The 22,197-nt window shown below is 43.0% G+C and overlaps 1 protein-coding gene and 1 long non-coding RNA gene across 2 annotated transcripts; one reads left to right on the forward strand and one right to left on the reverse strand.

The window, feature by feature from the left end:
* The first annotated feature begins 567 nt into the window (after positions 1 to 567).
* CNOT11 (CCR4-NOT transcription complex subunit 11) lies at positions 568 to 17,039 on the forward strand. Its single transcript, XM_017847787.1, is given in 7 exon segments — positions 568 to 1,280; positions 5,276 to 5,439; positions 9,267 to 9,419; positions 11,618 to 11,820; positions 13,435 to 13,637; positions 15,788 to 15,884; positions 15,967 to 17,039. Coding segments are annotated over 7 exon segments (1,551 nt in total). The 5' UTR covers positions 568 to 747; the 3' UTR covers positions 16,165 to 17,039.
* Positions 16,855 to 21,630, reverse strand: LOC108512521 (uncharacterized). The gene is made up of 3 exons (XR_001880623.1): positions 20,736 to 21,630; positions 19,824 to 20,043; positions 16,855 to 18,448 (listed from the first exon to the last, which is right to left on the reverse strand). It is a non-coding gene; the product is annotated as an uncharacterized LOC108512521 (long non-coding RNA).
* Between the last annotated feature and the right edge of the window lie 567 nt (positions 21,631 to 22,197).

Raw genomic sequence — 22,197 nt, forward strand, 5'->3', positions numbered from 1 at the left:
ATGACTCCATTTCTGCAATAAAAGAGTGTAAGACTAGAAATTAACCGTGGTTATGAGAAATGTGTGGCATCTTTTTCACTTACTATATTAAAAAAAAAAATGTTTGAGACACAGCGCCCAGACTGGAGTGCAGTGGTGATGACCGCTCACTGCAGCCTGGGACTCCCAGGCTCAAGCGACCCTCCCGCCTAGGACACTCAAAGCGCTGGGACTACATGCACGCGCCACCGCGCCCTGCCCGCATTTACCATATTTTTACGACGAATACTTACGGATGTTATATTAAGAAAATAGTTAACATCCGAGGTGCATTTTTCCAAGTAATAACGTAGACAGCATTTACTGGGACCGTCTGGCGCCAGGCACTGCCCTGGGGACCGCCAAGGTGCGGCTTTCGCTTGCAGCTGCGCAGACGCACGCAGGCCCCGGGCGCTCCTGCCGCGGGACCTCAGCCGACCTAGCCCCGAGCGCGGCCAGCCCGACCTCGCCCCGCCCCTCCCTTCCCGGGCCCCGCCCCCGCTTTCTGCCAATTCGCCCCGCCTACCCCGCGTCTCCGCCTCCTCTTCCTGGCTTCGCGCCATCAGCCTCGCTTTCACTGGGCGCTGTCCCTTTCCGCGGCGGTCTGGTTTCCCCGACGTGTTTTGTTTGCGACGCTGTCGTGTAACAGCGCGCTTTACGGCCGCGGGGACGGAGCGAGCCGGCGCCAGGGCCCCTCGGGCCGGGAAGAGGGGAAGGGGAGCGAGGTTGATGCCCGGCGGAGGGGCGAGCGCGGCGTCTTGCCGGCTTCTCACCGCCGCGGAGCAAAGAGTGTCCCGGGAAGCGGCAGGGTCGGCGTCCAGGAGCGGCTTCGGGGGCTCCGGCGGCGACAGAGGCGGAGCAAGCGGCCCCGGGTCCGGGAGCGGAGGCCCGGGGGGCCCCGCGGGCAGGATGAGCTTGACCCCGAAGGAGCTCTCGAGCCTGCTCAGCATCATATCGGAGGAGGCGGGCGGCGGCAGCACCTTCGAGGGCCTGTCCACCGCCTTCCATCACTACTTCAGCAAGGCCGACCACTTCCGCCTGGGTTCGGTGCTCGTCATGCTGCTCCAGCAGCCGGACCTGCTGCCCAGCGCGGCGCAGCGTCTCACGGCGCTCTACCTGCTCTGGGAGATGTACCGCACCGAGCCGCTGGCCGCAAACCCCTTCGCCGCCAGCTTCGCGCACCTGCTCAACCCCGCGCCGCCCGCCCGGGGCGGTCAGGAGCCCGACCGCCCTCCGCTCTCAGGTACCTGCTGAAGCCAGCTGTGCCGTGTGGATAGCGTTAGATTCCGCAGCTTTCCACCTGCGCTGCTGGGAGCTCACCTGAAAGGGAAATTAACTGTCCCTGTGAACTGATAATCCTCTTTTTCTGCCTCCCTCTGCGTTCCCACGCCCCTCACTCCCTCCCCGCCTTAACTCTAAAGAATGGAGAGGTGGTAGCTTAATTGCAAGTTCGTGACACCGAAAATAATTTCTCTATACACCCCATCACATCATAGAGCTCAGTGTAGGTCTTGACATGTTTAGTGTCTCAAATACGGTTCGTTCTTCGAAAGCCCGTCTGTGGTGTGTGAAGTTAAAACCAATGGTAAGACTAGATCTGGCCCCGGTTTTTAGTCTCAAAGGAGTACGTAGAAGTCAGTATTAAGAAGCTGAAGAATTGATGGGCGGAAATACACGTGAAACACCATTGAAGACTTTGCAGCCGCCTGCCTTAGCTTGTTAGGGATGGGGGCAGAGGATAGAAAGTCTCAAATTGATGATCTCGCGATTGGAAACACATGACTTAATGGACATTATGTAAAGTGCATTCATGGTATAAATTATGTAAAATATATTTACCATTATGTGGCATTGGTGAGATCAAACTAGTAGGTTGGATGCGAGGCTACATTTATTTGTTTTTAAGCTCAAACAGGGGATGCTTTATGTGGATTTGCTTTGGGAGAAGACTTGCAGTCAGAAAACAAGAAAAATGGCATGGTGACAAGGGGACCTGAAGGATTTAGGGACCAGTGTAGTGGAGGAACCACTTAGCTAGAGATAGGTAACAGCTTGATCTTACATTCCTTAACCAGCATAGGTAGGGCCTGCTATACAGTGAGTCAAGGCTAAGACAGCAGATTTTGAGGTAACACCAGGAGTTTGTTTTTATGGTACAGGAGGGCCGCATTTCTAGTTAGCGTTCCTGCCTGGCACCCCATCAGGATCTCTGATTGGTGTCCTGTAGTGCCCTTATCTAAGAAGGGCAACCCTTTGTATTGGCTGAGATGCCCTTAGGGTACAGGTACTTAACGTGCTTTTAAGAAGCTTGTGACTGCCCAGAAAGTGAATGTAACCCAGGTTTGTGGTCAAAACCCACCACCCAGGCCTGGCGAGGTGGCTCACGCCTCTAATACTAGCGCTCCTGGAGGCCGAAGTGGTGGAGGTTGCGGGGTGGGAATTGCTTGAGGCCAGGAGTTTGAAACCATGCTGGGCAACATAGTAAGACCCTGTCTACAAAAAAAAAATAAAAATTGTTGGGCATGGGGTGGCTCACATCTGTAGTCCCAGCTGCTCAGGAGTTTGAGGCAGAAGGATCACTTGAGCCTAGGAGTTTGAGGCTGCAATGAGTTAGGGTGACAGCGAGACCCTGGTTCTAAACAAATACAGAGACAACCACCACCCTGGGGTGCTGGTATTAGAGGATTGGGACACTGTGGGATTCAGGTCAGAGGGCCCTTTGAATTCTGAAGAACAAGTGAGGCAAACTGTGACTTATATAATGTCATTCTCATATACAGTGAATCTAAACCCACACCTAGTCCGTAGACTGCATTGTACACACAGATTTGCCATGGGTGGGATGACAGTTGCCAGAGAAAGAATCCATGGATGGATTATATTTAACGGTTTTGTGCCTCAGATTCCTCATCTGTAAAATGCAAATAGTAACAATTGCCAGCTGGTAGAGTTGTTACAAAGAATAAAAGTACCTGTGAGTGTTACTCACTATTATCACCATTATTAAAGTAGGTAGGGATGGTGTGTAGATAACATAGAAGAGAAAATATCAGTGCCAACACCCCACTCCCAGAGCTGCTGCTATTTTCTGTTTAGGGTAAGACATACTTAGTGGGTATGTCTTCAGAATGCTTTTCAGAGGACTCTGAACAGAGGCAGGACTGTTGACTGTGTAATGCTGGGTAGTACAGAGGAAGGAATGACCACCCGTGGAGCCAGAGAGATTCTCAGGAGTGATACTTATGCTGAATATTGATTAGGGATGCGGGTGGGAGGGCAGGAGTGACTCTGCCAGGTATTATTAAAGAACTGAGTGTAAAGCCGTGTGCGGTGGCTCATGCCTGCAATCCCAGCACGTCGGGAGGCTGAGGCAGGCAGATCACTTGAGGCCAGGAGTTCAAAACCAGCCTGGCTAACATGATGAAACCCCATCTCCACGTAAAATACAAAAATCAGCCCAGCATGATGGTGCACTCCTGTAATCCTAGCTACGCAGGAGTCTGAGGCAGGAGAATTGCTTGAACCTGGGAGTGGGAGGCTGCAGTGAGCTGAGATCACACCACTGCACTCCAGCCTGGGCAACAGAGTGAGACTGCCTCAAAGCAAAAAAAGGAACTGGGTGTAGAAGTTGAGGGATTTTGTGCATCTGGGGTGTAGGGTACATGGATGGGACAGAAGGTCAAGAAGTGAGATTAGGAAGGTGTGTTGGGACCAGATTATGAAGGGTCTTGTAATGGTATAGAAATCTGGGTTTAATTCTGTGTAAACAGGTTAAGTAATGTGATCAGATCTGCACTCTAGAGATATAACTAAATGGTAAGAGGAAGTGTGGACTGTAGGTGGTGAGTGGGCAGGGGTCAAAACTGGGAGCTGGGGAAGTCAGTAGAGGGGGCAAGAGTACTCCAGGCAAGAGAGGAGTGGGGGCTAGAGCTCAGGGCATGCAGCCTGTTGACATTGCTGCAGTGGGAGAGATGAGGCTTGATGAGGAATCGAACATGGGACAAAAGGGAAGAAACATTCAGCCTTGCGGGAATTTGTAAACTGCATTGTGTGTTGAATCAGGTAGTGTATTTGGATTGCTACTGGTTGCTCTTCTATTTATTCCACTTTACACAGTGGAAACAGAGAAGAAAGAAAAGCATGTCTGAGCACTGTAGTGTTGTCTGTTTTTGCTTGCATATATAAGCTTTAGCCTTTGCAGAATTCAGGCACTTTAGAAAATGAAGTTATTGGGCCAGGCGTGGTGGCTCACACCCGTAATCCCAGCACTTTGGGAGGCCGAGGCGGGCGGATCATGAGGTCAGCAAATCGAGACCATCCTGGCTAACACGGTGAAACCCTGTCTCTACTTAAAAATACAAAAAATTAGCTGGGTGTGGTGGTGGGCACCTTCAGTCCCAGCTACTCGGGAGGCTGAGGCAGGAGAAGGGCGTGAACCTGGGAGGTGAAGCTTGCAGTGAGCCGAGATTGCACCACTGTACTCCAGCCTGGGTGACAGAGCGAGACTCTGTCTCAAAAAAAAAAAAAGAAAAGTTATTAATGTAAGAGGTAAAGAGGAAAGAAACACCAGGTGGGGTGTGGTGACTCACCCCTGTAATCCCAGCACTTCGGGAGGCCAAGGCAGGTGGATCACCTGAGGTCAGGAGTTCGAGACCAGCCTGGCCAACATGGTGAAACCATGTCTCTACTAAAAATACAAAAATTAGCTGGGCGTGGTGGCGGGTGCCTGTAATCCCAGCTACTTGGGAGGCTGAGGCAGGAGAATCACTTGAACCCGGAGGTTGCAATGAGCCGAGATCATGCTACTGCACTCCAGCCTGGGGGATAAGAGTGAGACTTCATGACAAAAAAGAAGAAAAAAAAAAAGAAAAAACCACGAAACGCAGCATGGCAGTCAAAGACAGATTTTCTTTAGTTAAAACCTGAGAGGCACTCCTGGCCGATGTTTTAACTAAAGAAAACCTGTCTTTCACTGCTCAGCCACATTTCGTGTTTCTTTCCGCTTTCTTTAACTCTTAAAATTAACAGGTACAGAAACCTTAAGTTTCATTGGTAGGGCCACAGATCATAGAATTTCAAATGACGTATTTAATTACATAGTTCATAAATGTATATATTTGTTGACTGAAACTTAATTATAATTTAGTTCTTAAAAATATATGGCTTGAAGTGGCAAGTAGCAAGTACTGATTTTACCAGATTCAAGCTGATTTTTAAAAGTAACCATTGGAGAAATTGTTATACATTTTGTTTGCAGGATTTTACCTCCTATAACTCCACCAGAAAAGTTTTTTCTTTCCCAGCTGATGCTGGCACCCCCACGGGAACTCTTCAAAAAGACGCCTCGCCAGATTGCGCTGATGGACGTTGGAAACATGGGCCAGTCTGTGGACATTAGTGGGCTTCAGTTAGCCTTGGCCGGTAAGGAGGAATAAGTGGTTTGGGCATTCCTGTGTGGTAATATTAGGACTCTCTTGTTGAGGACTCTACTAAAATGATGGTTTTTGTAACTGCTAAAAGGTTAGTATTCGTTTTAAAAAGTAGTTTTAGTACTGGATCTTAAATGGAAGTCTTGGCTGGGCACGGTGGCTCACACCTGTAATCCCAGCACTTTGGGAGACGGAGGCAGGCGGATCATTTGAGGTCAGGAGTTCGAGATTAGCCTGGCCAGCATGGTGAAACCCTGTCTCTACTAAATATACAACAAATTAGCCGGGTGTGGTGGCACACACCTGTAATCCCAGCTACTCAGGAGGCTGAGGCAGGAGAATAGCTTGAACCTGGGAGGCGGAGGTTGCAGTGAGCCGAGATTGCACCACTGCACTTCAGCCTGGGTGACACAGCGAGACTCTGTCTCAAAAAAAAAAAAGGAAAAATCCATCTTTGAACTGAAGAAAGGCTGGCGTAGTAGCTCATGCCTGTAGTCTTTGGGAGAGGCTGAAGTGGGAGGATCATTTGAGGGCAGGAGTTCAAGACTAGCCTGGGCAACATAGGGAGACTTTGTCTCTACAAATAATTAAAAACTTAGCTGGGCGTGGTGGTGCATGCCTGTGGTCTCAACTACTTGGGAGGCTTAAGTGGGAGGATCACTTGAGCCTGGGAGATTGCAGTGAGCTGTGATTGCGCTACTGCACTCCAGCCTGCATGACAGTGTGAGACCTGTCTCAAGGAACCCTCAATAGCCAAACCCAACGTACTCTTGGCATCCTTGTTGAAAATCATTTGCCCATATATGCAAGGATTTATTTCTGGGCTTTCTATTCCATTCCATTTGTCTATATGTCTGTCTTTTTGCCAGTACCACACTGTTTTGATTATTGTAGCTTTGTACTAAGTTTTGAAATTGGGAGGTATAAAACTTTCAACTTTGTTCTCGTTCAGGATTGTTCTGGCACATTCTGTGTTAAACATGTAAGCAAATGAATGAGTGCCCTTGAAGTAAACAGTGTGTTCTGACAGAAAATTATAGGAGAAGGAGAACTGGTGGTGAGAGAGAGGGTCTCTGAGTTCTGAAGGAGTAGAGGAGGCACTTTGGGCTTACCTGCTGTAAGCATTCATTTTGTCACTTGAGAGCAACTCAGTAGGGAAATTGTAATATGTAGCTGGGTTTGTGAATGCTTGACTTTGTAATTAAATAAGCTGAAGTATTAATTTTGACAATGCCCCATCATCCTCTTAGACTTCATAGACCTGTGACATTTGGCTTCTGAAATAAGGTGACATGTTGCAATAAACAGCTTTTCCTTTGGAACATTGTTAACCTTTAAACTATTGGGTATTAACAATACAACAATGGGGCCAGGCACAGTGGTCCTTACCTGTAATCCCAGCAGTTTGGGAGGCTGAAGCATGAGAGTCACTTGAGCCCAGGAGTTTAAAACCAGCCTGGGCAACATAGGGGGACCCTGTCTCTACAAAAGTAATTAAAAAAAAATTAGTTGGGTGTGGTGGTGTGTGCATCTGTGGTCCCAGCTACCTAGGAGGCTGACATAAGAGGATTGCTTGATCCTGGGAGGTCAAGTCTGCACTGAGCTGTGATTGCACCACTGCACTCCAGCCTGGGCAACAGAGTGAGACCCTGTCAGAAAAGCAGAGACAAGAACAATGTAACAAAGGTCATTTTCTGAAACCAAAAGAAATCTTTTAAGACTTTTAAGGTTGTACTAATAAGTACAAAAGTACTTATTAGCCACTAGTGCCAGATATAATTTAATAGAAATAAAATGATTATTTGTATTTATTCCTGACAAACACCGAAGATACTTTGAAAACTGGATACAGAAGTGATATATTCTGATGGTTCTAGCTTAGTATTTATAATAATATTTATAGTATTTAAATAGTATTTATCATAATAAAGTGAGAATTACATCTCACCTTCCTTTTAACTTGGGATGTCTTGAGCCAGACGTGACAAAGTTGTGAAGTATATCACGTGGAGGAAGGATCACACGCCTAGAGTAAGGGCTGAGAAGTCTGCCCGAGTGGCTAAGCTTGCTGCTTGCCATTCTCTCCCCAGCTGGCAGATGCCCGAATCCATTCCTCTTCACAAGTGTAAAGAAAAAGCAAGCATGCCTCTCCACTCGGGAGCTAGCCACCCAGACCGTCTCTCTGGAGGCCTAAAATTCAGGTGTCTTACAGTGGCATCCGTGGACCAAAGGTGTATTTTTGGATGATGCAGTTTGTATTTTCTTAACTTTAAAAAAGCAAGCAGACCAGTTAAACATAAGTGACTACAGGGGGTGAAGTTTTACCCCAACAATGACAGTATTCATTTCAGAGGTTTTGTTTTTCTTTATGATTTATTCCTGACAAACACTGATCACTAGTTTACCACGCAACTGGCCAGTTTTTACATTTTGGTTGATAGTATGTTATCTTTTGTACTTCAACAATCTGATATTTTAAAATGGCATTACAGGATAATTTTAGTGAGTATTTCTCTTAATAAATGAATGAGAAAAGATGCTCTGTGTCTAAGGCATCTTTTCATATGTCTGGCCATTTTTCCATCGGGTCGATGGTCTTTTACTGATTTGTGTAGTTCTTTACTCAGGAATTTAGCCAGGTGTTTTTAAAATTATACAATCTGAAATAAAACATGCATTCGCTTTTTAAAGAAATTATAATTAAGTGAACCTGCAGCAACCTGCCATCCAAGTTAAGAAAGAGAATATTTTCAGGGCCAAGAGGCTCCCTGTGTGTTTCTCCAGGTGGCCGCCTCATCACTAACCTGATTTTTATGATAATCATCCTGAATTTGCTTCCCTCCTGTGCCTGCCTATAGTTTCACGTTGCATGCCCTTGAACTTGATATATGTGGAATTGTACTGCATTTCTTCTTTTGTGCTTTTCTTCTGTTGGGGGGTGAGAGATGAGTCCATGCTGAAGGCGTGTAACTGTAGTGGCTGCTCTTCATTGCTGCTGTGGTACCTTCACACTGTGGAATACCAAGTTCTGTATCCATTCTGCCACTGATGGACATAATACTGCTGTGAACATTCTTGCACCTTATTCTGGGGTGCGTGTGAAAGTGTGTCTCCTAGATGGAGAGATGCACATGTAAAACTTTATAAGGAAACGTCAAATTGTTTTCCAAAGTTGCTGTGCCATTTTTCATTCCTGTAACAGTGTGCCAGTTACCTTACATCCTCTTCCGCATTTGATAATGTCAAGTTTATATGTTTTTGCCAATCTGGTGGGTATGTTATAGTATCTTGTGTTTTAACTGGATTTTCCCTAGTTCCTAATGGGATTAAACATCTTTTCAGATTTTTTTTGGCCATTCAAGCTTTTCAAATAAAATCCTTATTAAAGTTATTAGTTCATTTTTTCCTGTTGGGTTTTTTTTTTCCAGTTGATTTAAAAATTTATGTACAGTAAGTCCTCAACATCACTGATAGGTTGTTGGAAACTGCAGATTTAAGTGAAGTGATGTAGATCAGGTCTTTGAATAACACTGTTTCATCAACACTGTTTTATTATAACATTGATGAAAATAATTGTTATATGTCGTTTCACTTAGTTGCAGATGCCAAGAATCTTTCAGCGACATTGAGGACCTGCTGTACGTACAGACACACACACATACTCTTTCACTCTTTCTCTCTTTCTCTCTCTCTCTCTCTGTGAATCTGGCTCTTTGTTTTTCTGTGTTACAGATAGCTTACCTCAGTCGGTAGCTTGTCTTTTCACTCTCCTCATGATGTCCATAATTTTAAAACGTCTCCTATTTTAACCTTTTCTAGAACGCCAATCTGAACTGCCAACACAAAGCAAAGCGAGCTTCCCCAGTATTCTCAGTGACCCAGACCCGGATTCTTCTAATTCTGGATTTGACAGCTCAGTTGCCTCTCAGATCACAGAAGCTTTAGTCAGCGGACCAAAGCCACCTATTGAAAGTAGGTATATGTAAATTAATTTATACTCTTGGTTTTATTCCGTCTGCATCCTCTAGGACTTTTCAGTTTTTTGAGACATCATCTTATTTTTGTTATGACTTAAATTGTAATTTAGTGTGAACCTTTCTAGTGTAGTGAGTATCTAGAACATAGAAGAGATGTTCAGTGACAATTAGTTTCTTCTTTAAGAAAAGTGCATGCCAAGTTGTTTGTTGCATGACTATCCTATGCATACCTAAAGATACACGCCGGGTGCAGTGGCTCACACCTGTAATCCCAGCATTTGGGAGGCCGAGGCGGGTGGATCACTTGAGGTCAGGAGTTTCACACCAGCCTGGCCAACATGGTGAAACCCCATCTTTATTAAAAATACAAAAATTAGCCAAGTGTAGTGGTGCGTGCCTGTAGTCCCAGCTACTCAGGAGGCTGAGGCAGGAGAATTGCTCGAAGCTGGGAGGAAGAGGTTGCAGTGAGCCAAGATTGCACCACTGCACTCCAGCCTGGGGGACAGAGTGAGAGAGTGTTTCAAAAAGGAAAAAAAAAATTTTTTTTTAAATCAGATTCTGATTTTAGTGAAATGAGTCTTTTGTAGCAGCTCATTATCTTTTGTTTCATACCTCTTAAGTAATCTTACCACTATCATTTCCTTTTCCATTTTAAAGTTTTTCTTATAAGCTCCTAATTTAATTCAAAGAAAACACTTGTAGAATTTGAAATAATATTAGCTGCATTTTTTGGGGCTTTCTTTAAGAGATGGAGTCTTGCTGTGATGCCCAGGCTGGACTCCATCCCCTGAGGCTCAGGGGATCCTCCTACCTTAGACTCCCGCGTAGTTGGAATTACAGGCATGCACCACTCTACCTGGCATCTGTTTGATAGGCTTCTGTGTGCTTTGAATTATGAAGGCAAGCTTTCTGCTTTGGAATGAGAACATGTTTACCCGATGATAGTGTGGTATCACCATGAGTTTGAAATTCACAAGTGACTTTTGTACCATTTGGTTTACAGTAGATCTTTGGCATACATAGGTTTAATATTTGAAATTTCCGCTAGTCACAAGTGTGACTGAATTGTCCATGGCATGTAGTGGCTTCTTTTTAATATTTGCTTGGGCACAACTCTAAACTGCATAGGTCACCAGGAAGATATGTGAAAAGCAGATCACTCATCATAAGTGGGTCTAGCCAAATACCCGATGTCCCCACCTCGCAGGAACTCTCTATCACATAAGTAGTACTTCTTATAAATTGGTAAAAACTTTATTTTTGTAAGTGGTTGAAGGGAGATTCAGATGCTAGTCCTGGTGAGTTAAGTGAAGAGGCAGTGGAGATATTTAAGATAAAGTGACGATTTTTAACCAGAAAATAGATGTTTTCTGTAAACTCAACAGTAGACTCTCACATTTGGCAGGGCTAGGATCCATGATAGGAATAAACGACTTCTGCCCTATGTGGAAGCCATGTGAGATGTGAAATTGGTTCGGCAGAAGTCCTAGCCAGCATTTATTTCAGTGGGTTTGTAACTCAGGGATGAATCTTGTTTTATAAAACAGTTGAGTTGAACCACTTCATTTTCCTTTTGTAATTTTATTGTTTTCTGAAAATAAATACAGCATTTGTGAATTTAGGGATTCGTGACAGTCTCCACGTTCATTTCAAAATATCAAAAGGCAACCATACTTTTCCTCCTGCTGTTTCATCGCCACGTAATTTGTTACTTCAGTTATAGGATGCAAAGGTAAAACTAGTACAGATCACAGTGATCACAGTGCCAGCTGAACAAACAGTGAAAAGCAGAACAAACAGTGGTAACTCAGAATAGGATGTGTGAGGACATAGTATTTCATTTTTTTTCATCAAAAGTCGTCACCCGTTTAGCAGTCGCGCCCTTTTGCTGTTGAGTGGTCATGCTCGAGTGCAGCGTGGGCAGGCCACGGCCACGCTTTCCTCATTTCTCCAGAAATGAAGAGCTTGTTCTCTGGCATCACGCTGGTATAGTGTTCTTTCATTGTCTTGTTTGCATTCTGACTGAAGCCCTGCCTTCCTGTGTCACTCCTGCTTCTGATTTTGAAGTGTAAGAGTTTTAGTCACGTCATCCTTATTAAGAGATATCTTCGCGTACTTTATTAAGTGAAGTGTGTGAGATGTGTAGAGATGTTAGCTTCCTGATAGGAGCAACTATCACTGCTCTCATTACAGGCCATTTTCGACCAGAGTTTATTCGTCCACCGCCTCCACTCCACATTTGTGAGGATGAACTGGCCTGGCTAAACCCCACAGAGCCTGACCACGCAATCCAGTGGGATAAATCAATGTGTGTGAAGAATAGCACTGGTGTGGAGATCAAGCGAATAATGGCCAAAGCCTTCAAAAGCCCCTTATCCTCTCCCCAACAAACACAGGTGTGTATTGATTGTAAGCATTTTCTTATCTTTTTCTAAAATTTATTTTTAATTAAAAAAAAATTTGTTTTTGAGACAGTCTCTCACTCGGTTGCCCAGGGTGGAGTGCAGTGGCACGATCTTGGCTCATTGCAACCTCTGCCTCCTGAGTTCAAGTGATTCTCGTGCCTCAGCCTCCCCAGCAGTTGGGACTATAGGCATGCACCACCATGCCCGGCTAATTTCTGTATTTTTGGTAGAGGTGGGGTTTTGCCATTGTTGGCCAGGCTGGTCTGGCCTCAAGTGATCTGCCAGCCTTGGCCTCCCAAAGTGCTGGGATTACAGTTTTGAGCCACTGCACTCAGCCATTGTGAGCCTTCTCTTATCTTTAATCCAACAAGAGTAGTTTTTTGGAAAGTGATAAGCAGTAAACTAATCCTGTCACCATGAGGCAGCAGTAGGAAGTTGCAAAGGTTTTTGGGTCTCTGAAGTTTTGTTCTGCTCTTTGGTAGTTTTGCTGTGGTGGGGCAAGAAGTCTGATGGCTGAAAATGTTCTGACGTTTCTTTGTGATCAGTCTGTCCCTGGGAGAGATGGGGTCGTGGGGGTGTCACTGCTGTATACAGTGGGACACTTTCCACAGTGGTTACGTTTGAGCAGACAGTAACACTTCTGATGGAAAGCGGAGTTACTGACAGGCTGTAGGGAGGAAACAAGGCTGGGAAGGGGAACCTGCCCCCATCACACAGCTGGATCGTGGTGGATTTCAGATTAAAGTAGCCCCCACTGCCCGAGTGGGAGACTGGATGACTCCCCTCAGGAGAGGCAAGGCCACTCTTCTACTGGTTGGTGAATTTTATCCAGTTTGCATTAGAACTTTTCAGGAGATATTGACCTCTCCAATCAAGTTTGCCACCAAAAACATCATTTTCAAAATGAAATAACGAATAGCAATGTTTGTAGTTCGCTTTGCTCATGAGACTAACCTGAAAACACAGTCCACTGTGGAACATACAAGTAGACAGGGAAAAAAAACAAAAAACAGCATAGGACATTTAAAGAGGAAGTGCTTATTTGGTGGAAAAAATCTTTTGGGGATACCTGTTTGAATTACAAAGTGTGGCTGTGACTTGAACAGTGAAGTTCTGCAGACTGATGACTTGCAGCAAGTCTGCTGTCCTGCTTCCCACTCCGCCCCCTTCTCAGGTAGTTCTGGTCTCTGCCTGAGTGGGGTGGGGCAGGACTGTTTCTTGGGAGAACTAGTTGGTCATTAAGATTATTTTTAGTTACAACAGATGACAGAAAAAAAAACCTGCAAAGGACTTGACATTGTTACAACCAGACAGTATTGTATCTGACCAGACAGTATGGAGTCTGACTTGATGTCCAGGAAGAGGAATCATTAGCATATTTATAAACTGTCTTAGATGTGTTTGCGTTTTAGTTTGTTCAAAATTAAAATGTAAATTTAGAAATGTCAAGACATTATGGGTTTGAAGGAAGAAATTTATGAAGTTGGTTCAATGCAGATAGTTTTGTAGCTTTTTGTATAAAATGCTTATTTCATATACATGGGGGGAAAATTGACTCAAGACCCTCTTTTCTCTCCCTCTCTCTCTAAAATCTGGTGTATTTAGCTCCTTGGTGAGTTGGAAAAAGACCCCAAACTTGTCTACCATATTGGCCTCACCCCAGCCAAACTTCCTGACCTTGTGGAAAACAACCCTTTAGTCGCTATAGAAATGTTGCTGAAATTAATGCAGTCAAGCCAGATCACTGAGTATTTCTCTGTCCTGGTCAATATGGACATGTCTTTACATTCAATGGAAGTTGTAAATCGGTAAGTTTCTAGATTTGATCAAATGTGTGGGGATAGATACAGATTAGATGGCCAGGAAGGAAAATTGTAACAGATTTTGTCTTGGTATTATTGGCATAAGATTAACTATTAAAGAAATAATTTAAGCTTTAGCATTCACTACATGTGAATTTAGCATGCGTTAATAAGAACTGAGGGTAGGATTTCAAACATATTTAGTGTTAGTAGAAGCATAAATGAAAATTGCTGAAATTTATTTTATTTTACTTATTTTTTTGAGAGGGAGTCTCACTCTGTCGTCCAGGCGAGTACAGTGGTGCAATCTCAGCTCACCGCAACCTCCACCCCCTGGGTTCAAGCAATTCTCCTGCCTTAGTCTCCCTAGTAGCTGGGATTACAGGTGTGTGTGCTACCACACCCAGCTAATTTTTGTACTTTTAGTAGAGATGGGGTTTTGCCATGTTGGTCAGGCTGGTTTCAAACTCCTGACCTCAAGTGATCTGCCCACCTCAGCCTCCCAAAGTGCAAGGATTACAGGCGTGAGCCACTGTGCCAGCCAATTACTGAAATTCATTTCCCTGTACATAGTCCTATCTTCTTTATCCCTATACAAATACAGATATTTTTTTCTTAGTGACTAACAGCTGTAAGTGTGGAAAAATATGGACCTTAAGAGCTGAGAATCCTAGGAATGCCGTCCTAGCTTCCTCGTGCTCTTCTCCCAGCCTTTCTGACCCCGCGTCTCCTGACCCTGCCATCCTTGACTGTCAGGAAAATAGAACGTCTTCCCTTCTTGATGTGTGCTGTACAGTGTTTGTTTGCATTTTATAGTATTTTCCTTACAAGTATCTTTTAGGTAAATTGTGAATTAGATGGGCTGGAGGGCTTCAGTTGTTTATGTGCAGGATGGCCAGAGGTTCAGGTGTGCCTGAGTCCTGGTGGAGGCTTTGCATCCTGAGCTCCCTTTCACGTGGTATCCTGCTTTGGATGATAAATTATATGGTCCTCCTATATAGGGAAATCCGTTCTGAGCGCCTAGTGACTAAACTTCAGTGAGAGCATAGTTTTTAACACCTGTTTGGAAGTTGGGGCTTTTTAAAAAATCTATGTGAAATTGAACTACAGAATGTGCCCTTTTTTCATCAACTATTGGGGGAAAAAAGCCCAGCTGGAAGCCAAGGGAGTGGAAGTATGTGCATAGAAGGAGAGTGCATTCTTTTAGGGGCAGGAGAGGGAGGAAGCGTGAGGTTTCCAAAGTAATTTTTAACTTTAACCTTGGTCACGGGCAAAACCAGCTAGCTGCTTGTTGAAAACGTGTTGCTGCATTTCTCCCACTCCTTGTTCCAGTCTTTCCCCTACTGAGTGAAGACTCTCTTTTCAGTGGCCCAGTTCCGTGCAGGTTTGCCTGCACAGCGTGGATTGACCATGCTGAGTGTTCATTTCTCCTTCATATTCTTATAGCAGTTCTTGTCTGTACCAGACATTTGGCCCTGAGTCCAAGATGCAGAATCACTACATCTTTTTGTCAGTGCGATTCTATCTGCTCAGTATCTTGGAATTCAAGGACAGGGTCCTGTTTGTTTTCCCCCAACACCTATCATAGTGCATCATCCTTAAGCGTGAAAACAAGTTTGTTGGTGACACACACATCTCGTGACTGCAGCAGCTCGTGACAGTGTCCTTGGAACACTGCCTCCTCATGCCTTATTGAAAAAAGTTTTGAGGTCTGGTAAGTTTAGAAAAGGTAGCATATGTTAATCTTTTGGAAATTCATACTTTTGAGTATGGAATTCCTGTTCCCACCCCACTCATTTTTCTCCTTAAAACATTCCATGTAATCCTTTGGAAAATACTGGCTTTGGCCTTTATTATGACTCTAAATTCCAATAACAGACCATGACTTATGATTTAATCAAGAATACTCAGGGGCAGGGCTCAAAAAAATAATTGCAATATGTAAATAGTAAGTAGAGCCATTTTTAAAAGTGTTATTTATGGGTAAGTAGGTGTGGGTCTTAGGTTTACTTGCCCAAGTGTATTTAAAACCAGGGAACTGGATATGTCAGAAAATTCCACCAGATGACCGAAGCAAATTTTGTATTTTATGGTTAACAATGTTTTTCAATGTTACCAAATGAAATTAATGGCCCAAATTTTCTCTTATGAAACAGACTAACTACAGCTGTTGATCTACCTCCTGAATTTATTCACCTTTATATATCAAATTGCATCTCTACTTGTGAACAAATTAAGGATAAATATATGCAGGTAATAGAAATTTCTGTAAATTTTACAATTGCCTGCCAGGAAAATGAGCACACTAACATTTGTTTTTTTTCCCCTTTTTCAGAATCGGTTGGTGCGTCTTGTGTGTGTGTTTCTCCAATCCTTGATCCGTAACAAAATTATTAATGTACAGGATTTGTTTATAGAAGTGCAGGCATTCTGTATTGAATTCAGTAGGATACGAGAAGCTGCTGGTCTTTTCCGGTTGTTGAAGACATTGGATACTGGGGAAACACCTTCTGAGACCAAAATGTCAAAATAATACCTCATCAGAACCATCCCATCCATTCACTGTTCAGCTGTACTGTGACTTAGTTTTTACACCGTTAAAACCCTGAGTGGATTGCTTGGTCTGATGCATATAAACAGTACTTTATCTACTTAAAGCAAAGTTTTGCTTTCTTGGATGACTTTTTCCGTGAGATGAATTTTTGATAAGAACTGGGGAAAACGTGTCTTTTAGGTGTCTTGCTGATGACTATCCATAGGAGGAATGGCTATCCCAAAAAAAAAGATGAGTTTTTTGTTTTTTTAAGCACTAAAGAACAAAATATGTTTTTCATTAATACAGGCTTCCGATGAAACAGGAATCCAGTTTTCGTAAAGTTCCAATGTTGATACTGAGAGTAAATTCTTAAACATTTGTGATACTGTCCTAGAGGTGAAAGCAGCTGAATGTTTCTGAACCATCAAGAGGCAAACAGGAGTTTGGTGGTTGAACTTGCTTATGCACAAAGCTCTTAACTCCTCATGAACCAAGGATTTACTTACAACTTTCTCCTTGTCGTGGAGGCTTAATAGACAACAGAATAAATGCATTTCTTGGGCCTCTTATAAACTTGGGAACTCTTAGAAAGCTGCTTCTATGACCAGGCTGTAATAGCTGGTATAGTTTTTTGGTTTTTTTCCTCTTAAGATGTTCTATTATTAGTCTGAGACAGCCATTATTTTGTTTTAAGGAAAAACATCAGTCACTGCTCTGGGAGGTAATTTCCTGTGGGATCTGCACCCTCCTGTCTGGGTGGTGGATGTGGGTTTGAGAAGTAGGAGGAGCAGGGTGGTACCATGTGGGCTCTTACCCTTTATGTGATTTTGGACAACAGTGCCTTCCATTAAAGTTCTTTTTATCAGCTGTTATCTGATATATTTTTTATTTTAAGAAATCATGAGAAATTCCTTTTACTGAGGTATTTTCAAAGTGTATTTACAAGGGAGATAATCTGTTCAACAGGAATTACTCTCTAACGCTTTGAAAAAGTTAAAGGAAACCAAACCAAGTGATTTTAAGGTAAGTAAAAGTTCCAATCTTAAAACTCTGGAGAAAGCAGTACTAAAGATTTATAACAAATTGTCTTAGTTTTTCACTATAAGAGAAATGTTTAAGAATGTTTGCTTAGAGGAAATAATGAACTAAGCCCATCTATCAGAGGACTGCCTTCAGACAAAACGATGGCAACAAGTGATTTCTTTCTATGCCTAAAAATAAGCGTCCCCGTTAGCATTGGGAAAAGAACAGCTTATTACTGAAGTACTTTTGGAGTGGCGGTTTCAACAACCCAGCCTTAGGTTCCAGGACCTACAAGACCTACTGATTCTCTGGCATAATAAAACATTGAACTCACAGCCAACACCACCATCACTCATGCCTGAGTGAAGCTGATCTAACAGACACTGAGTCCATGAGGCACATCACAGCCTTGTTGCCTTTAAAGCAGTAGACAATATTTTGCTACACCTGGGGGCCATTTTAAATAGTGAAATCGCCAACAAAAAGTGCAGAAATGCAAAGAACATGGTACTGAAGAGACTATGAAAGGACACCTGTTTGCAGTAGGAGAGGAAACAAGGCATGGCATCCCCTCCAGCCTCTGTCAGAAACGTGCGTGTCAGGCAGCTTGGCTCACTCACTGCTCTGTGCATGTCTGAAAATGACTGTATGTGGTGATTTTGGGGTTACGAATAAATTTTAGTAGGGAGGTTCTCAAATAGGGACTTCGTAAGTGAGGATCAAAACCACAATATTGGTGTTTACGTGAAAGACTTTAAAATTTATTTTAAATGGCTTACAAAGAATAGTGGTTACATTTATAGAACATTTTATAAAACAGTCATGATTTACACTTGCAACACCAACAAAAGCTTCTTGAAAATAAAAGTTTACCTAAAGTAAAATTGGTGGCTGGGTTTGGTGACTCATGCCTGTAATTCCAGCACTTTGGGAGGCTAAGGTGGGAGGATCACTGGAGTTCAAGACCAGACTGGATGACATAGCAAGACCTCGTTTATATGGAAAAAATAAAAAATAAAATAAGGCGTGGCATGTACCTGTAGTCCCAGCTACTCTGGAAGCTGAGGTGGGAGGATTTCTTGAGCCTGGGAGATTGAGGCTGCAGTAAGCATCAATGGCACCACTGCACCCAAAAAAAAATTCAATAACTGCAATAAACTTTTAAGTGTAATCAAATGAGTTCAATTCAACTGTCATGTTAAGACACCTTGAATTCTTTTGATTTTCTAGTTCCAATTTCTAGCTTTAATATCTTCACCTGTTAAAAAGAAGACAGCAATAAGTAACATCTTAGGGTAGAAAGCAGTTATTTCAAAAGAAAAATAGTTTGAGATCCTAAAATGTAAGTATTAGAAATAATTAACTTTCTTTTAGAAAGCTTTAAAGAAATGGTATTGATTTTTATTCTTACAGTGTATACATTTACACCTGATTTTAAGTAGCACACTAAATGATCCGCATTCCCTTGGAGAATGATGGTCACATGTCTCTCAAACAGTATTTTGAATGATATTCCTTAAATATTTTAAGGGTATCTGGAAAATTAATGTATCGGAAGAACTTTTTACACATTCGTTAAAATTTCAGCACCCTCTGTCTACTAAGATGTTTTACTGATTTCACTTTACATCTTATCTTTTTTTTTGCAATCACTATTGTTCTTACCAGGAAAATCCCCAAGACACTTCCAAGAGTACCTGTATAATCCTGGATCTGATACCTGCAGTCAGCCCACACAAAGTCCTGGTGTTCCCAGGCTTCTCACTAGCCAATAATACAACCCTACAACTCAGCAAAGAAAAGCATGGGTTGGTTTTTTCCCTAATGTTTAAATGAATGTAGTGCAAATACTTTTTTCACAACTTTGCTGTACAAAGAGGGCAAGTCTCCAGTTGCGTGGCTGATTATGACACAGTAGAAATTTCACTTTTATAACTAGTAATCCAAATGTTAGTATTTTTGAAAATATGGTGACAAGTGTTTTTTAAAAAACTTTTAAAACTTAATTAGCTGGGAATGTCATAGGTGGCTTTTCTAGTTGACTATTAAGTCACAGAAACACAACATATATTAACTACAAAACTAGTTTTGGTTTGAGTCAACATCCTGTGCTTTAGCAAATCACAAAGTAGGGTTTAATACCAAGCCCACAGAAACTGCTTTTGACTAAAACATATAATTACCTCAAGTTCTACTTAGTAATACATATATACTGACTTATAATTTCAGCCTTCATTGAGCAAATAAACTTCAACGTGCTCAAAAGAAGAGACTATTGCCAAACTAAGCGATCTTACTGGGGAATTTGGTTACACTGGGTATTTCATCCCCAGTATATGGGGACAATCACCTATTCCTAAAGGTCTTTTTTTTTTTTTTTTTAATTAGTTCAGTTCTCTTTGGGATGCCTTTCTTGACCACTCCCATGGCATTGAAGCTTCCAATCCTGCCTACTGAGGTCAGACTAGTAGGAAATTTTGTCATCGTGTGCCCAGAGAGAGCAAACTGCTGATGGAGACACTGCAATTCGGCCTTTTCTTGTCATCATTCCTCAGTAGCTGGAGGGAGCAGTCTTTTGGGAAAGGCTGTGTATTCGGGATCCCTAAAAAGATAGCACATAGGGAGATTATTACCTGCCAAGTGGTGTGTATGTTTACACCTCTCTGGCCCTTTAGTTTTCCGCTGGGACACCCAGAACGCCAGTCCAGACACCGAGGAGCCGAGGAAACAGGACAGCAGACGGGGCTGCGGAGAGCGGCACAGTCACGGACACTGTCTCCTTTGCCACGCCACCCACGGTTCCCAGTTAAATACTGGTCCTCATTACACGTGAACACATGGCTCTTACGACAACTGTTTGGAGGAAAGTGATTCATGTGGTAAACAATATAACTAAATGAAATCGAATTTATTATACATTCCCCCAATTCTCTGCATCTTATCAACTTAAAAGCTTTAGCAAAAACTCTAATATTTGTCCCTTCCTTTTTTTTTTTCTCCCCCCCTTTAACAGGATCTCACTCTTGCCCAGGCTGGAATACAGTGGTGTGATCACGGCTCACTGCAGCCTCAACCTCCTGGGCTCAAGTGATCCTCCCACCTCAGCTTCCCAAGTAGCTGGGGCTACAGACGGGTGCCACCCTGTCCAGGTGATTTTTAAAATTTTCAGTAGAGATGAGTTTTGCCTTGTTGCCCAGGCTAGTCTTGAATTCCTGGGCTCAAGAGATCCTCCCATCTTGGCCTCCCAAATTGTTGGTGTTAAAATCGTGAACCACCACACCTGGCCTGTCACTTCTTTATCATGTTAATTTTCATCTAAAAAAACTTCTATCAATGAAAACTTTTTCCATTCAGAGTACCGAACAGTTTCTTCTCTTGCTAATTTCTTTTTTGCTACTAAAGACTTGTGTTTCTAGATATATGACCGTATTATTCCAACCTCTCCAATTTATAATTTAGTGTTCAAGCTTTTAAATTCAGGAACACTATGTTTGACAGCTGCTGATTAAGAAATCACACTTCTGTAATGATCAAAAACAATTTACCTTGGTCTGGCAGGGTATTTTTTTTTTTAAAAGAAACACCAGTCAAATTTATTACAGTTGTCCACAGTTAGCAATGGTGATCTTCATGCGAATTGCTGCTCTTGCCATTCCTGGACCCAAAGTGCTCCATGACCTTCACAGTATTCATGCCATCTTTCACCTTGCCAAAGACCACGTTTGCCATCTAACCACTCAGCCTTGGCGTCTTGGCAGTGCAGATAAAAAACTGGGAAATGTTCATGCTGGGTTCAGCATTTGCCATGGACGATGCCAGGACCTGTATGCTTCAGGATGAAGTTCTTGTCATCAAATTTCTCCCTGCAGATGGACTTGCCACCAATGCTGTATGGCGTGTGAAGTCACCACTCTGACACATAAACCCTGGAATAATTCTGTGAAAGCAGGAACCCTTGTAACCAAATCCCTTCTTTCCAGTGCTCAGAGCACGGAAGTTTTCTGCTGTCTTTGGAACTGCAAACAGCTCCACTCTGCTAACATAATTTTATGGATTAGATGAACAGTCACTTCTTGGTTTCTAGGCCCCTTACGTCAAAGGAGACACAGCCCAAGGGCTCGCCATCGACAGCAATGTTGAAAACCATGGTGGGGTTGACCATGGCTGGAAGCAAGGGGCTCCGGGCGGCAGCAGCATCTGCAAAGCTCACAGCCTTCTTTTCAAAAGTCAGCTTCGTTAGCTCCTCGGAAGAATGACTAGTTAAAACATTTTCCCCTAGTATTTCTTTTCTTTTTTTTTTTTTTTTTGAGACGGAGCTTTGCTCTTGTTGCCCAGGCTGGAGTGCAGTGGTGTAATCTCAGCTCACTTCAACCTCTGCCTCCTGGGTTCAAGCGAGTCTCCTGCCTCAGCCTCCTGAGTAGCTGGGACTACAGATGTGTGCCACCAGGTTCAGCTAATTTTTTGTATTTTTAATGGAGACAGGGTTTCACCATGTTAGCCAGGATGGTCTCGATCTCCTGACCTCGTGATCCGCCTGCCTCAGCCTCCCAACGTGCTGGGATTATAGGCATGGGCCTCTGCACCCAGCCCTCCCCTAGTATTTCTTAAAAGACAAAGAGCAAACAGTCTACTCGCTACAGAATCAGGATATATTTTCCTATTCATATTAAACTACAGAAGGTAGATTCAAAGGCAATGGCTGTTACGGAAACCTACTTGAGGCTGTCTGCTAACACACACTCAGTGTGCAAAGCAAAACGCATTTTCTGCTTCAATAACTCCTCATATTGCATCTATCTGTAGAGTTTATTTCAGTAAAACTGTTCACTTATCATTTCACGAATCAAAGTATTAAGTAGCTTGAGAAAATTATATAAATCCTTATATCCTATGTATGGCTATAAAATAAATTTATAATTTTAAAATTGTTTTAAATAACCATTTTTTACCTACCAACTAAAGATACAGAGTAACTAGAAGCAACACAAGACTACAATTCCACACTCG

The sequence above is a fragment of the Rhinopithecus bieti genome, unplaced genomic scaffold (assembly GCF_001698545.2).
Source record: "Rhinopithecus bieti isolate Rb0 unplaced genomic scaffold, ASM169854v2 scaffold_28016, whole genome shotgun sequence".
Lineage (NCBI taxonomy): Eukaryota > Metazoa > Chordata > Mammalia > Primates > Cercopithecidae > Rhinopithecus > Rhinopithecus bieti.